The sequence below is a fragment of the Plecotus auritus genome (assembly GCF_963455305.1).
Source record: "Plecotus auritus genome assembly, chromosome: 6".
NCBI lineage: Eukaryota > Metazoa > Chordata > Mammalia > Chiroptera > Vespertilionidae > Plecotus > Plecotus auritus.
The window spans coordinates 170,972,012-170,988,103 of NC_137773.1; the positions used below are offsets into that span (position 1 = coordinate 170,972,012).

General features: G+C 48.4%; 2 protein-coding genes across 2 annotated transcripts in view; both read left to right on the forward strand.

Annotated features, from left to right (window-relative positions):
* Positions 1 to 16,092, forward strand: part of ULK4 (unc-51 like kinase 4) — a 282,751-nt gene that overhangs the window by 232,891 nt on the left and 33,768 nt on the right. The gene's annotated exons all lie outside the window — the stretch shown is intronic.
* Positions 5,020 to 6,816, forward strand: LOC308250064 (uncharacterized protein). Its single transcript, XM_080672318.1, has one exon. The coding sequence runs from the start codon at positions 5,114 to 5,116 to the stop codon at positions 5,588 to 5,590; it is 477 nt and encodes a 158-aa protein (XP_080528444.1). The 5' UTR covers positions 5,020 to 5,113; the 3' UTR covers positions 5,591 to 6,816.

Genomic DNA, 16,092 nt, shown 5'->3' on the forward strand with positions numbered 1-16,092 from the left:
TCCAGCCCCTGGGGACTTCCTTCTGAACCTGGGGCTGCTGCAGGGATTCTAACCTGGGCTCTGCCGGACGGCCAGGGGGCTCCGAGCAGCAATGTCTCTAGCCGTCTCCCAGCAGCCTCCCCAGGCCCGGGCCACACAGTCGGGGAAGGAGATGGAATGCTGAGTGCCCTCATGTCGAGGCACTCATCCTCCTGGAGAAAAATGGGAGCCCAAACACTTTCTCCCTTATTTCCGTCCTCCCTTCCTTTCAAAGGAGTTCCTCTGAAGGCGCTCTCTGCAAAGCAGAAACGCTGTTTTGAAGGTGAACATAAAAGCTCTCTTGGCAAGGAAATTGCTTTGTTCCATTGGAGAGCCTCTCTCTGCCTTTGAGAGGAGAGGGTGTGGCTCCGGGAGCTGGATTAGCCCTCATCATCTCCCCTCTGGTGTGCAGGGAGGAGGCTGGGCAGAAAGGCTCCCAGTTCCCCCCAGGGCTCTCCGGGCCCCTATGCACAGAGTGGCCGTGCCCATTGCTGCCTGAGATTCTGGGGTTTCTCTTAGGACAGGACAGCCGCCGGGGGCCCAGCCCGGGCGGAGCCCCTGCAGTGGGAGAGGAGCCAGATCTGGACATAAATCCCGGGGGCTGGTTCTGCCGCTGACCGGCTTTGGGGATCCCACCCTCGGAATGAGGTCGGCGACACCCATGCGGAGGGTGCAGTGTGAACTGTGAAGTGCTGGGCAGTTCTCGGTCGTGGTGGGGATGCTGGGTCTCGGGCTCAGAATTGTGTGTGTGCGTACACGCTTGCATTTGTGTGCGCATGGATGTGGCGTCCGCTGGGCACTGCACGTTATTCCCAATCTGAGCAAGAGTGGTTGGCGTTGGTGTGCCCCTCGATGCAGCCCGCTCCCACCCCACCGTCAGCACAGGGAAGTAGAGAATCCTGCCTTCAAGTGGCTCTTCCAGACCGCAGTGGTGAGGGGCAGCAACTCTTAGTCCCGAACCCCAGCCACACGGGTCTGTCAAAACAATGTCGGTTTTTATCAAAATGAAGCTTTTAAATAAATAGTAAATATACACCTTAGAGCCCAGAAATAGGAAATTCAAAATAAAAAATTATCATTAGGACTTCGAGCAGTAAGACCTGGATTTGACACTCAACTTTGCTGTTGACTCATTATGTGGCCTCGGCTTCCCCCCGAGGAAATGAGGCCCAGGCCTGGCTCCGACTCCTCCGTAGTCCTCCGTCAAGGTCAGGACGATGGGCCGGCAGCCCCGCGGCTTCCTGTGCGTGCACCCACGTGCTGTAGGCGGACGGCAGGGATAGCGGGGGCTCCCGGCTCCCAGGATGCAGTCAGACCGCGGGAGGCCCATCTTTCTTTCCTAAGCCGGACCCCGGGAACATGGAGGAGGTTTCGGGAGGGGCTAGATTACTCCCATCATCGTCTGTAACGTTTCCTTACAAGCTTTGAACTGAGTGCGGAGGACCCTATGGCCTGTTATTTCCCAGAGCCCTGGACTCCCTTTGTAGACAAAGGGTTTCCCTCTATGGGCCGCCAGGGCGCCGCTACGGTGGTTTTCCTGCTGAGAACACTGGGGTGCTTTTTGCAGGGAGCGCCTGAGGCTGGGGCTCCGCTTGTCTTGTCGCCGGGATGGTGACCTGAGCCCTGGTTCTCTCACTTGCCCTCCCGCGGCCTGGTCTCCAGGGGGGGAGGGGAGTCCAGGTGGAGGAGGGACTGTGTTCTCCAAGGTCAAGACCATCTGTGCCGTCAGTTGACATAGCCGGTTCCTTCCTCCCTCTGTCTGTGTGTCTGTCTGTCTGTCTCTCTGAAAGTCTTTTTTGTTCTAGAACGAGTCAGTGTTTTTCCTGTTTCAGGTGGAGTATTTCTTTACAAGAACATAGAGCATTTTTTATCTGGGTTACCTCATGTCGAGGTGTTCCTTTCCTTTTTTCTTTCTTCTTCTTTTTTTTTTTTTTTAATATATTCGTTTAGGACCTAGGGCTGGACACTTTTTAAGTACCTAAAATAAGAGATCTTTTGAGATGAGAATGTTGGGGACATTCAGAGACAAACCCACCCTCCTCTCTGTCCCCACACTCCTGACACCCAAGTTTCTTATTTTCCTCCTACCTCCGGGACGGCCCAGGTTAGCTCTATGTGCAGGATTCTTTGGCAAAATCGCTCTTTGCTCACCAGTACATCACTGGCCATCATTTTCTAACATCTTGTGTCTTTAGTGGTTGGGACATTTTTACAAACAGTAAAAAGTCTTTCATTTTCTCTTACTATTTCCTGTATTTTTAGTCTATTCCCAAGAAACATCAGCAACCACCACGATATATTTTAATTTCCAATCCCGTGAAACTTGATACTGTGAAGCTGTTCTTCCCTATTAGGAACTTACAAAATGCGTGGGAATGGAAATGGATGAGTATTCAAAGTCACTGATGGATTCTGTCATCCGTCTGTGAGTCCCGGGTCCTGAGATGGCATTCCTTCCACTCAGGCCATTTTACTAAGACGTTAACCAGCGTTAAATGGCCTTGCTTAGTTCTAGCTCCAATTACTTAATACTGTGAACTCCTGACTTAATTATCCGTTCTACTTGTCTTGCAAAGAACACTATTATAAAGACGGGATCCTGTACCACTGCTAAGTACACCTTTTAAATGTCAATTTAGAATCGTCAAACTTTCCTTTCTCCTTTGTATAGATATTAATTTACCTTTATCTATACAAAAATTAATATTTGTATAGATATTAATTTACCACAAGGTAAATTAATATCTCTCACTCCCCTCTGTACATCTCCATCCTGCCTTCATTCTCTGTTCCTGGGAAACGAGCCATCATTTTGACCTTCCTTTCCCCTCTGGTCTTGACATTCAGAGCCCCGTTCAGTTTTCCGTCCCCCTTGAGTCTTCCTTCTCTCTCCTCCTTCAAAGGATGAATTAAAACATAAGTCAGTTACATATGAAACTTCTTTCCTTTTTTTTTTTTTTTTTTTTTTTTTTTTTACTATTTGTATTTAGTTATTTTCCGTGAGCATTCAGATCCATTCTCCTGTATTAATATACACATTCAGATGCCTTTCTTTAGGCAGTAAACTCCAAAGACCCAGAACTCTTTCAAGGGGACTTCCTGCCACCCCATTTGGGCGTGTGGAAGTGGGGGAGCAGGGGTGCAGCAGAGAAGCATCTGCCGAGTCCTCCATGGTGTCCCTCCCCCCGCCCCCATGGCTCACTGTCACATGACTTTATGGACAAGCATGAAGCCTCCAAAGATGCTTAAAGCAGGTGTACTGATTTCTTCATATATATTTATGTCTCTATATACTTATTTATATTGATCTATTTTCATGGCCTAGACAGAAAAATAGTTCAAAAGAAAATCCTCCAAAGTCATCCAGGAGGCCCAGACATTTAGAGCTGGAAGGAGCCTAGGCTCTCCGCTGGGACTCCCCCTCTCTGCTGCCAAGGCTTGGGGTCCCCCCAACGTGACAGGGAGAAACAGAACCGAGTGGACAGTCGAACCGTAAGAAACTTGACAGGCCTCCATCTGACAGTAAATGAGGCAGCCTCTCAACCCAACTCAGAAATAATTTTAACAAAGATTTCCGTAGGTTAAGCACTCTCCAATTTGCAGCCCCTTTCACAAACCTCCATGTTCAGGCCTCTTCCCATCGCCATGGCAACACACTTCTAATAAACGATTAGAGGGGAAGAAGCAATTCTGCAAATGTGACCTTCTCCTACCCTCAGTTATGCCCGTGTGTGGGGGTTTTCCCTTAGTTGTCCTATCCTGTGAACTTTTAGTCCCTCTCAAGATATAAGCACCTTATAATAAATAGGACCTGGCATTAAAATAGGAAAGCCAGGCCTGGAAGCTTTAATCCTTTGGCGCTTAAGCAAGTCACCCAGACCAGTGGTTCCCGAGAGCCAGTCCACGGCCCAGCCGCTTCGAGTCAATTAGGCCCCGTCCAGACCGGGGATCACAATCTCTAATCCTGGCGCCCAGGAATCTGAATTTCAATGCCCCCGCTGATGCTGCGCTGTGCCAGACGTGCCCGTCTACATGTCCTGCACAGTTCAAGCCTTGCCTGGGTCACGGGAGGAAACTACGGCAGCTGTGTTAGAGAAGAATGAAGGTGATCACAGGACGGCACTACTCTTAGCTACCCACAGGTACGATAGGAAGGATTGGGGATGGAAAAGTACCAGACACCAAGGCAGAGGAAGGGCAGTGCAGGCAAGGCGGGCGTGAGACACCTGTGACTTTGGCTTTCTCCCCAGTTCTGGTTGTGTGTCCAGCTTCTCAGCACTGAGTTTCTGGTTATTTCCGGTGCATCTCCATCGAAAGGGTGTGACAGGTATCACAGAAACGAGCGGGGACTACGAAGCTCAGGTTCCCCTCTGCGAATGCGGGTCCGCTGAGGCTGTGTGCACCGTCGGGTTCTGCTGTTATAATGTTAGCATCCATAGACCTCACTGGCGATCAGGGTGTAGTTTGAAATGGACCAGGTCCCACTTGTCTGCATGGTTCGATTCAGCAACATGAGCTGAAGCATCTCCCGGTGTCCTCACAGTTTATTCTGATGCCGACATAGTCTGGAATGGAACCTTCAGGAGATTCTCTCTCCTGTTGTCTGGATTTGTCAAGGCCACGTGTGAGTCACCCAGAGGGGGCCAGCACCTGCCCTCGGACCTCAGTGCACAGTGCTTTGCTTGGAGAAAGAAGAAAAAAAGATTTGTTTCAGAAATTCCGGATGAGATGACTATGAAATATTTTTAAAGACTGATTGAAGTTGGTTTAAAGATTGGTACCAACCTTCGTAAAGAAAGGATCTTAAACTGCTCTGATCTTGCCTGGTGCCACCTGGCCACTCACTCAGAGCCGCGCAGTGCAGGTTGGTCCACTGAGCCGCTGGGATGTCTGGCCTCCGACCCAGACTGTCCTGGGGGCGACAGGACGCCCCAAATACTGTTCTTCTGTACCTCCAAGTTCCATTAATTATGATGAAGTGCAGTTTATGATCCAGCTGGTTGAAGAGGAGCTGGACCGTGCTCAGGAGCGCCTGGCCACTGCTCTGCAAAAGCTGGAGGAAGCTGAGAAAGCTGCAGATGAGAGCGAGAGAGGTATGAAGGTTATTGAAAACCGAGCTTTAAAAGATGAAGAAAAGATGGAACTCCAGGAAATCCAACTCAAAGAAGCTAAGCACATTGCAGAAGAGGCAGATAGAAAGTATGAAGAGGTGGCTCGTAAGTTGGTGATTATTGAGGGAGACTTGGAACGCACAGAGGAACGGGCTGAGCTGGCAGAGTCCCGTTGCCGAGAGATGGATGAGCAGATCAGACTGATGGACCAGAACCTGAAGTGTCTGAGTGCTGCTGAAGAAAAGTACTCTCAAAAAGAAGACAAATATGAGGAAGAGATAAAGATTCTTACTGATAAACTCAAGGAGGCAGAGACCCGTGCTGAGTTTGCTGAGAGATCGGTAGCCAAGCTGGAAAAGACAATTGATGATTTGGAAGATAAACTGAAATGCACCAAAGAGGAACACCTCTGTACACAAAGGATGCTGGACCAGACTCTGCTTGACCTGAATGAGATGTAGAGCCACCCAGTCCCGCCCTGCCGCTGCTCCTCCCTCTGACCCTGACTCCGCCTGAGGCCAGCCTGCTTGAAGCTGACCTTTAAACTGAGGGCTGATCTTTAACTGGAAGGCTGCTTTCTCCTTTCACTGCCCCCCTACCCCCGCGTCTTTTTCGCCAAACTGTCTGCCTCCCCTCAGAGATTTTGATTGGGCTAGAGGCTGAGCACCTTTGGGAACAACATTTAAGGGAATGTGAGCACAATGCAAAGTGTCTTTAAAAGCATGTTGTGATGTACACATTTGTAATTACCTTTTTTGTTGTTGATGTGGCAACCATTTGTAAAACATTCCAAATAATTCCACAGTTCTCAAGCAGCAGTCTAATCCCTTTCTCACTTTTAGGAGGTAATTTTTCAGCTTAGTCCATATTGCCCTCTCCATAGAGGAGGGAAGGAGGTATGGGCCTGCCTTACTGAGAGCCAGAGAGAGGCTCCTCTGTGGGGAGTCACTCCTTTGTGCAGAGTGCTGCCAAATTGAAAAGGTGATTCCAGGAGGAGATAGCCCCCCCTCCCCCCAAAAAAAAGTGATGTTTAGGTTTCAGCTTTTAAGGCATCTTTGGGCAATTTTTTCATCAGAAGTGACCAAATTAAAATGGTGAGACCTCTCTGTCAGAGACCAAATTCAGTCCCATCTCTATCCTTTCCCCAGTGGTTCTCAAAATGGATCATGTGCCCCTTACGTTGAAGTGACCAATTATTTGCTCTCCTGCCTCCTTGAAAGAAAGAAAATTATGTTTTTGCCACTGATTTAGCCAAATGGAACTCATCTCATTACCCTCCTCTGGGTCTGAAGCTGCTGTCTCTAAAAGTGCCATCTCATTGTGCTTTGTACCAGTTAGTGCTGGAGAAATCTTGAATAGTTTATGTACAAAACTTTTTAAATTTTGTATTATTTTGAAACTTTGCTTCTTTGAGGTTGGGACACACTGGCCACACTGGCTGTGAGAGCTCGCTACGGTCTGGGCTGGCAGTGTGCTGATCTTTAAGTTTCTTTCCCTACCTAATGCCCCGTTTTTAGTGAGGTTTCCTTGAAGTCTGTTAGGTGCGCATCCTGCAGCTTAATGGCTTAAAATGTACTCTCCTTTGGTGTGGTCCCTTTGGGGGCCAATTGGGAGAAAGAGAAACCAATAGTGCAACTGTTTTGATACTGAAAATTGAACAAGTATCTTTTTAAAATAAAGAACCAGTCCCTCCAAAAAAAATAAAAATAAAAAAAAAAAATAAATAAAATAAAATCATTGAGTGTTTGCTTGGAATTCCCGATGTTGATGTGGCCCCAGGTCTGCTCTGTAATGAATTGGTGCTTTTGGAGTAGGCCAGCTTTGAATGGACATGCAGACTTGTAGGTCTGTGTTTTATGTTCCCCCCACGCTGGCTGGAGAAGTCCTCTTCCTGGAGGAATCAGCCCTGTCTTCAGGCCAAACAGTGGCCATGGTCAGATGTCCAGTGGGTCCTAAAGGCAGGCTCATGAGCTTCCATGACCTTACTTTATTTAATTATGACCTTGTACTGTGGCAACATACACATTCTCACATTCAATTTTATTTTAAAAGCTATTTATTTCAACCCAACCAGCATGGCTTGGTGGTTGAGCATTGCCCTATGAACCAGGAGGTCACAGTTCGATTCCCAGTCAGGGCACATGCCCGGGTTTCGGGCTCAATCCCCAATAGAGGGCGTGTAGGAGATAACCAGTCCATGATTTTCTCTCATCATTGAGATTTCTCTCTCTCTCTCCCCCTCTCCCCCTCTCTCCCTCTCTCCCTCTCCCTCTCCCTCTCCCTCTCCCTCCCTCTCCCTTCCTCTCTGAAATCAATAAAAATATATTTTAAAAAAATAAAGGCTATTTATTTCAGCTTATAGAAAATTTAGAAAGACATTTAAAGGGAAAGAAAAATTATGCCATAGTCCCAGAGAAGTTATTGGTTATAGTTTTTGTATATTTCCTCCTAATCATGCATCCACTCCCTAGTAACAAATATTCTTTGATCACTTGCTGTTTACTAAGAAAGAGTTGAAGTTATTGACAGTGAAGCAGAGATTAATTGAATTATTAGGGAAATTTTATTAAGTCCAAATGGGTAAAACAGAGTGCTAAGAAATTTGTCTCAAATAACGTTGGAGACTCTACAAGTTTGGCAAAGGTGTGGGGAGAGATGAGGGAAGTGGATTGCAGAGAAAAAGTTCATTTTTACCTTGAATCTGTAAAATACTTCATAAAGTGTGTAAGTAAATATAAAACAAGGAGGAACTGAGGAATCCTCAGTGACACTTTTGGTACCTGGGGTTGGGGCTGTGGACCAAAGACAAAGAGCATAGGAACAACGTTTTTTCGTGTTTTCACTTTTTCCCCCCAAGGCTCTGAAGGCAGGCATGGAATTAATATTAAACAGCCTGGTTTTATTCTCATTGCACACATTATTATCCCAAGAACACTCCATTTTCTTCAGGTGATTGGAGCAGATTAGCTGTCAAGAACGCGGGAGTACTTGCCCGGCTGGAATCGACTCTCCCAAATGTTTCTCCTCTTGATGAGCCCGACACGCATCACTGCGGCGCATTTCCCCGGTGGGGCCCCAAAGAGCTGCCCGTCCCCCGGTAGGCAGTCTCGCCTGACTCAGTCTAGGCCAGCCGTGGGCAAACTACGGCCCGCGGGCCGGATCCGGCCCATTCGACTGTTCTATCCGGCCCGCGGAGCCGGAAGAGCAGAGGGTTCTCTTGCTCTCCCCTCCGCTCCTTTACTTTGAATTTATATTAGTTCACATAAACACTCCATCCATGCTTTTGTTCCGGCCCTCCGGTCCAGTTTAAGAACCCATTGTGGCCCTCGAGTCAAAAAGTTTGCCCACCCCTGGTAGGCTAAAGGTCTCCTACCCTAACGGATGGTCAGACCTGCAGAGCTAACAGGTCCCTAACTCTCTCTGGGGGCAATGCCCGACGTTTACCCCCGTGGTGGCTGCAAGAGTCTAATAACAGCCCAAGAGTGGGTACCCAAGGCTGCTTTGCTGTTTTTGTGAGGGGGTGGTGCGGCGAGCGGCCCCTAGAGTCTTGGGGAAGCTGCAGTGCCACATGCTACACTGCCCATCTCATGCGAGTCCCTACGGAGACTGGCAGAGAGGGCCCCCCTCCTGGCCTCCTCATCTTGTTTCTCGCTGACCTCCGTAGCCACCGTGCTCACAGCGATGCTTAGTAAAAGCCCAGAGCGCCCGGCTGTTCCTGTGGCCGGCCTGTTTGTGTGGGCTTCCACTCCTGCCTGGAACTGTTAAGGCCCAAGTGAAATTGGGGCACAAAGGGCCTCTGAAGCCACAGAGTGCTGGAGGCGAAGGGGGCTTTGGAGTTTTTAGACGACTTCGGGGCGAACCACCTCTCAGTCTGTGACTCAGCACTGAGCCTGAGACTCCCGTCACCCCTCACCTTGGTGATGGACACGCTTTCGCCGCATCGTTGCTTGTCCGTGCTCAGGTGGTCCTGACCCCGTTCCTGGATGGGTTGGTAGAACAGGGAGAGAGAGACCTAACCGAACTGTGGTCATCACGCGAGGAAGTGGGAGCAGTGGCCAGTCTTGAGGAAGGTCCAAAAGCGCTCAGGGAGTCAGATCACTTGTAAAACTCATAAAAAGAAGTCAGTCTGGGGTCAGTTTCCCGGAGAAAGCAAAATCCCTCTCCCGACACGTGGGGGAGGAGGTCAGCTGGGAGACGCTGATGGAAGGGAACATGGGGGAAGTGGGCGAGTTGGGGATGAGAGACGGCAGAGCGTCCTTGAGCTGGCCGGTTCCGATCACTGTGGCATGGACCAGCGCACCGAGTCCAGAAAGCTGGACAGCAGGATTGTAAAATCCATGACAGGAAGCAGCTCTTAGCTTCAGGGAGAAACCATTTAACTGTCTGAGAGTAGCCACTGGGCCTGTGGCGATGAGGCCAATTTACGTGATATCCATCTGAAGCTCCTTCGTGCTCATACAGGTCGGGGAACTTTAATTTTGGTTCTTGTATCTTAATAATCCCACGTGTTCCTGTGTTTTTTATTCCCAAGTGCAATACCCTTTGTCAGATCTATTATGCTCTTCCAGTAGACACTCTTTCTTCCGAAGAGTTTTATTTTTTCATTCAATGGTTTAAAATCCTCAGCTGTATAAGCAGAGGTGTTTATTGCCACTTTGTGTTAGTGAAACTTGGAAACAGTCTGAATGTTCATCTGGAGGGGACCTATTTTGTCAATGTTGGCCCATCTGTATAATGGAATACAATTTAGTTCTTTGAAATAATGAGGTAGAACTAAATATATTGATAGGAAAAGATGTTATGGTATCAGGTTGTATAACTGTATTTATAGTGAGTTCACATTTTTATAAGTATTAAATATACACTGAGTGGCCAGATTATTATGACCACCCCATCAGTACATTGTTGGGCCACCTTTTGCCTTCAATACTGCAGCGATTCTTCTTGGCATTGACTCCACGAGATGTTGAAAGGTGATGTGAGGAATCTGACACCATGCCTGATGAATAGCACTGTCCAGTTCTGTGAGATTTGGTGATTGTGGAACCAGCTGCCTGATGGCTCTTTTAACTTCATCCCACAAATGCTCAATTGGATTGAGATCTGGTGATTGTGGGGGCCACCTAAGCAAGATAAAGTCTCCCTCATGTTCTTGAAACCACTCCTGCACAATACGAGCACCGTGGCATGGCACATTGTCTTGTTGGAAGAAGCCATCTCCACTGGGATACACCATCAACATGATAGGATGAACTTGATCAGCAACGATACTTAGGTATGTTGTGCTATTCAGACGTTGTTCCACATGAATTAAAGGGCCCAAATCATTCCAGGAAAACATGCCCCAAACCATAACACTGCCCCCACCAGCTTGAAGGGTTGTACTCATGTATGTGGGGTGCATGCTTTTATGCTGTTTCCGCGAAATTCTCACTCTGCCATCTGCATGATGCAACTGGAAACATGATTCATCGGACCACATGACTTTTTTCCAATGCTCGACTGTCCAATCCTTGAGTTCCTGTGCGAATTGGAGACGTTTTATCTTGGTAACTGCAGACAGCAAAGGTGTTCGAACAGGCCTTCGGCTTCCATATCCCATACGATGCAGTGTACGGCTCATTTGCCTACAAACGTCAGGTGGTCATCATAATCTGGCCACTGTGTGTGTAGAGGCCTGGTGCATGAATTTGTGCATGGGTAGGGTCCGGCCAGCCTGGCCAGAGGGAGGGGACATGGGCAGTTGGCCAGCCTGCCTGCTGGTCGAACTCCTGGTCGAGGGGACAATTTGCATATTAGCCTTTTATTATATAGGATATACACTGAGTGGCCAGATTATTATGTGTTCAGAGATCATAATAATCTGGCCACTCAGTGTATGTGTAAGTTTAGAAAAGGGTGTACCAAAAAGGCATCAAACCATTAACAGTGTATCCCTCCGATGGTGAAAGTTATTGAGAGAACATTGTATTTTCTTATCTGTGTATATATGTATCGATCTGTAGTATTTGGGGTTTTATAGTAAGCATGTGTTTATTTTATTTTTTTAGAATTCACATTCCTTTAAAGTTAAACACTCATGAAGAGATTTAAAAAATCACCAGAGGCACCAGGTTCTATAAATTCCTTACACTGAATTCCTGCTCTCTAGATTGAGCCAAGATGTTTGGAAAACCTGAAAAAAACACCCAGAGATTTCTAGTACCAAAGTAGCCAATTGATGTTCCTTATAATCCTTTAGGGATTTGAATTGTTGGCACCTGCAGCAACTCGGAAGGGTCTCAAAGGCATTGTGTCAGAAGGTTACATACAGCGTGATTCCACCTGTCTGACATTCTCAAAACTACAGAACGACAGCAATGGGAAGAGCATGCTTACCAGGGTTTGGGAAAAGGGGAAGTGGAAGGGCCGTGTGTGTGTGTGTGTGTGTGTGTGTGTGTGTGTGTGTGTGTTTGTGTGATGGAATCATCCTATATTCTGACTGGGGTAGTGGTGAACATGCTAAATTTCATAGAATGATACACAGAAAAGTCTATTTACTATAAATTAATTTAAATATTAAAAAAAATTTAAGCAAAAATATAAAGGAATAAGGAGCCAAGGAAGATTGTGTCTCTCACACGTAGGAGCATGGCTGTGGCTCTGCACCCCACACCCTCCCCTGTGCCTGGCTTGCTCTCCTTGGGTGAGTCCCAGCGGCAGCCTCGCCCTCCCCTCTGCCCGGGCATCGGCGCCTCCACCCAGCAACTACGAGGGATTGTCCAGTCTCTATTTGAGCAGGTCCCCTATCAGGAAGCTCAGCACCTTCCAGGACTTACATTGGGTTTACATGTATGCCTGCTGTGTAACGTCCTCCCTGTACTTCTCCAGCATCGTGTCACCTCAGCCCCAGCCCTCGTCTGTCGTGCAGCTCCAGAGACATGCGTGTGTGCAGGCTGACCTCAGCACCCCCTCTTGAAACGGCTTCTTGGCTGACCCTGCTCCGCCTGGTTTCCAGACCCTCCCAGTGTCTGGCCCTCTGCCTGCTGTCTCGTTGTCAGTGTCCCTCTGCCCAGGCATAGGCCAGAGTCACTGCGCTTCTCCGGCTGAGGTCAGACAACAGCGCACGCAGCCGGTCTGCTCTCTCGCTGACCCGAACACGGGTTTTGGTTAGTGGCGCTGATGGCCACATCGCCGTCTCTGGAAGCCGCATTGCTCTGTGGACCGGGGTGTGCAAACACTGTTCTTGCGCCTACGCGGCTGCGAAGCCTCAGCGTGTTCAGTAGGGGTGGGTTCTTTGTCTTTCATTCCCCACTCATCCTCTTCATTATGTCTTTCTAGGGTGGCCATCCCAAACTTTCCCAATCCCTTTGCGTCCTGCGGGGTTCTGACATCTGGCACGTCCCCGTTCTCCCCAGCCGTGGGTTCAGACGTGCCCGGTCTTCATCCCATCAGTGGTATGAAGACCTGAGGCAGGGAGACAGCTGGGCTTCATCCCGCCGTCCCCTCTGACTCACTGGGCCAGGCTGTTCCGCAGGAGAAGTGCCAACACGCCTTACCTCCTCCTCCGCCCGTGTCCCTTTCGGAAGAGATCCTTCTCGCGTTCCAGATGTCGTCACTCTTTATACGTGACTGTTAATTGTACGCCTGGGTGCCAGGGTAGGTTGCCGGGGCAGGATGGCGCCACTTAAGTACCAGTTATCACCCTAATTAGCATCGCTGCATCCTCGAGTGGGTTTGAAAGCCAGGCCTCCTCTGGCACCTCTCAGGTGTGTGGTTGTTAAGAAATGACTACACACATCTACACACATGGATGTCTTATTTCCATAATCACCGCACCTGAAAGGTGACCACGGCCTGCTGGAGAGTGAGGAGGTGTTAATTATGTTAATAACTGGGGATCCCGAAGCAGCCTCCCTGGAGGGGTTGGAAAGGGTGTGGGTTCCAGGAATGACAGGGAAGGCAGGTGGCCAAGGGACCTGGTGCAGGAAAGGACAAATGGACCTAAGAGGAGGTGGAGAAAAATACGCAAAGGAAAAGCAACGAAAAGTGGCCATTGGTGTGATTAAAAAGTGTCCTATTAGCCCAACTGGTGTGGCTCAGTGGTTGAGTGTCAGCCTGTGAACCATGAGGTTACAGTTTGATTCCCGGTCAGGGCTCATGCCTGGGTTATGGCTCGATCCCCAGTGTGGGGCGTACAGGAGGCAGCCGATCAACGATTCCCTCTCATCATTGGTGTTTCTGTCTCTTTCTCCCTCTCCCTTCCTGTCTGAAATCAATAAAAATATTTTTAAACGCACTATTACAGTGCGGTAAATTGAATAGGCCAGGGAGTTGGTGTCATGTGCTCCTGAACAGCGTGTCCCACGGACTTTGCCCAGCGCGTCTCCCACTGAGTGCCCCAGGGTGTGAGGGTAAACGGAGGAGGGACCAGCCTGTCCTTTCCCTTCCCCTCCCCAGAGCCAGGCTTTATTTCCAAACTTCTTCTTATTTTTTCTCATTTCACCAAAAAAAGGAAACAATAAAGTCGCCCTAAAGCAAAAGTTCTGGGCCTCACTAAAAGTCTTATCCGAAGGTGGGCTCACGGACGCAGTGTCGTCCGGACTGACCTGTTCTTTGTGGTTATTCCTCAGCTAGCTGCCGGGGAGACGGCATGCAGTCCAGAGCCCCACATAAGGCATGTGCCGTGTTCTGACGGCCCTGCTCTGGGCGGCATGGGGTCTGTTTCCGGATGGTGGTCCCTCTTGACGGCTGGTCTGGCCAAGTGCTTCTGTCCTCTGTTCTCCCAGAGCATCAGTCACTGTCGGAGTGAACCATTCCTAAATGACCTTGACATAGTAAAACGGGTCTGTCCACACCAATCAGGATGAAGTGACTTACGGAGAGAGAAGAAACTTACTAAAAAGAGCTCACAACTTGGATAAAGCGGCCTTTACTCATGACCACCAAATACAGATTTCCTGTGAGCTTTCTTCCGCTCCAGAGTCCCCGCCCTTGTCCCCTATTGGCTGTAGCTTCCTTTGCCTTAAGTCTGCCATTGACCTCATACATACATATTTTTTCAGGGGTCCTCAAACTTTTTAAACAGGGGCCAGTTCACTGTCCCTCAGACCGTTGGAGGGCCGGACTATAGTTTAAAAAAAAAACTATGAACAAATTCCTATGCGCACTGCGGGCCCGGGACGAGTCGGCTGCTAAGCAGGACAGGCAGCGGCACTCGGCGGGCCGGATACATGTCCTCGGCGGGCCGCATGTGGCCCGCGGGCCGTAGTTTGAGGACGTCTGCTTTACTCCGTGGACAGAGGAGGCAGCATACACTGTTAGGCTCCTACTCGAATTCTCGGGTATGTCCAAGCATGTAAATGTAACTCTCCTAAACTTAAGATGATTGCATTTCCAACAAATGTAGGATAATTTAGTTGAAGACAATTGGGAATTGTAGGAGGCAGGCGTTTCCATCACAGATTCTAAATGGTCCCTCCGTTCATAATGAAATTCTTGCCTGAATTAGCTGCAAACTTGTATTTAAGAATCGAATTTGAAGCGTTGTCCGTATTGATTTGTGAGGGTGATGGTGCTTCTGTGAGCAGAATGCTGGATTGGCTGCTGCGGAGGAGGGCAGAGCGGGCAGCTCTGGGGGAGCCCGGGTGTGCTGAGCACAGAGGCCCAGCCTGGGCGGGCAGGTGTGGGGGCCACTGTGCACAGTGATTTTTACTTGGGCATGACAAAGGCCTGGTTTTATTTTACTACATATATACCTGCATTATGGTATATATCTGCATAGATATATATACACACACACACACGTATGTGCAGGGGTGGGCAAAAGTAGGTTTACAGTTGTTCACATGGAAAATAATGCAATAACTAGTAAGTAAAACAAGAATAAGCTCTGTGTTTTGCATGCTAAAAACTGGAAACCTACTTTGCCCACCCTGTATATATATTCAAATTTTTTTTTATATATATGTGTGTGTGTGTATATATATTTATATCTATCTATATTTTATATATAAAATAAAATCCATTCTTTCAATAAATACTACACCTGCTTTAGTGGTAGGAACTTCTCACATGCCATTTCAGTGTCTCAAAGCCATTTTCGGCCCTGGCCAGAGTGGCCCAGCTGGTTGGGCATCGTCCCATGCACCAAAAGGTTTCTGGTTTGATTCCCAGTCAGGGCCCGGGTTATGCCCGGGTTGTGGTGTCAGCCCCTGATAAGGGGTGTGCAGGAGGCAGCTGACCTATGATTTGCTCTCACATTGATGTTTCTCTCTCTCTCCATCTCCCTTCCTCTCTCAATAAAAATCAATTAAAAAATCTTATAAATTAAAAAAATTTTTTTCTACCAAGACAATGAAAATTCTAGAATTTACCGAATGGTATTTGCATTGAAAGTATCTGCTTTACCTTATAACATAAAGTCTGATTTTTTAATATTTAATTGGAGTTTAAGTCTTCTAAGAAAGCAATGATGATTCAAGTATAAATATTTTGGGGGAAAAGTGTTTTCTGTCTCGAGTCCACCTGCAGCTCATCTGAACGCTTCCGGCGCCCAGGACTCCGCCCCTCCTGGGCTTCTTTCAGATATGCTCACTGTTCTGAGCGACCACACTGATGCTGTCACTTTGTGAAAAAAGCTTTACCTTGTGGGTCTTGGGGAGACTGTTGCCATGATCCTCACCTAGTAGTCTCTAGGGACCAAGTATGCAGTGTCAAGCTGTCCTTTTACAACAAGCCTATCATGCACCCCATCGGAAAAGTGTCGGTTGCTCTGTGAAGAGACCAGGGGCGTGTCACCACCATGACGAGCCCTCCTGGTCCTTCCCCTTCTCCCTGCTGGGAGGAGGGGCTCATTTGGCTGGTAGTTACTCCTTGGCAAGGACGACCCTGTGTTTTAACTCTCGCGGTGCTAATGGTTTTCTAACCTCACGTTTCAGTGCAGCGCTTCCTCCACGCGGGAGGGAAACGTACAGTTTGTCTT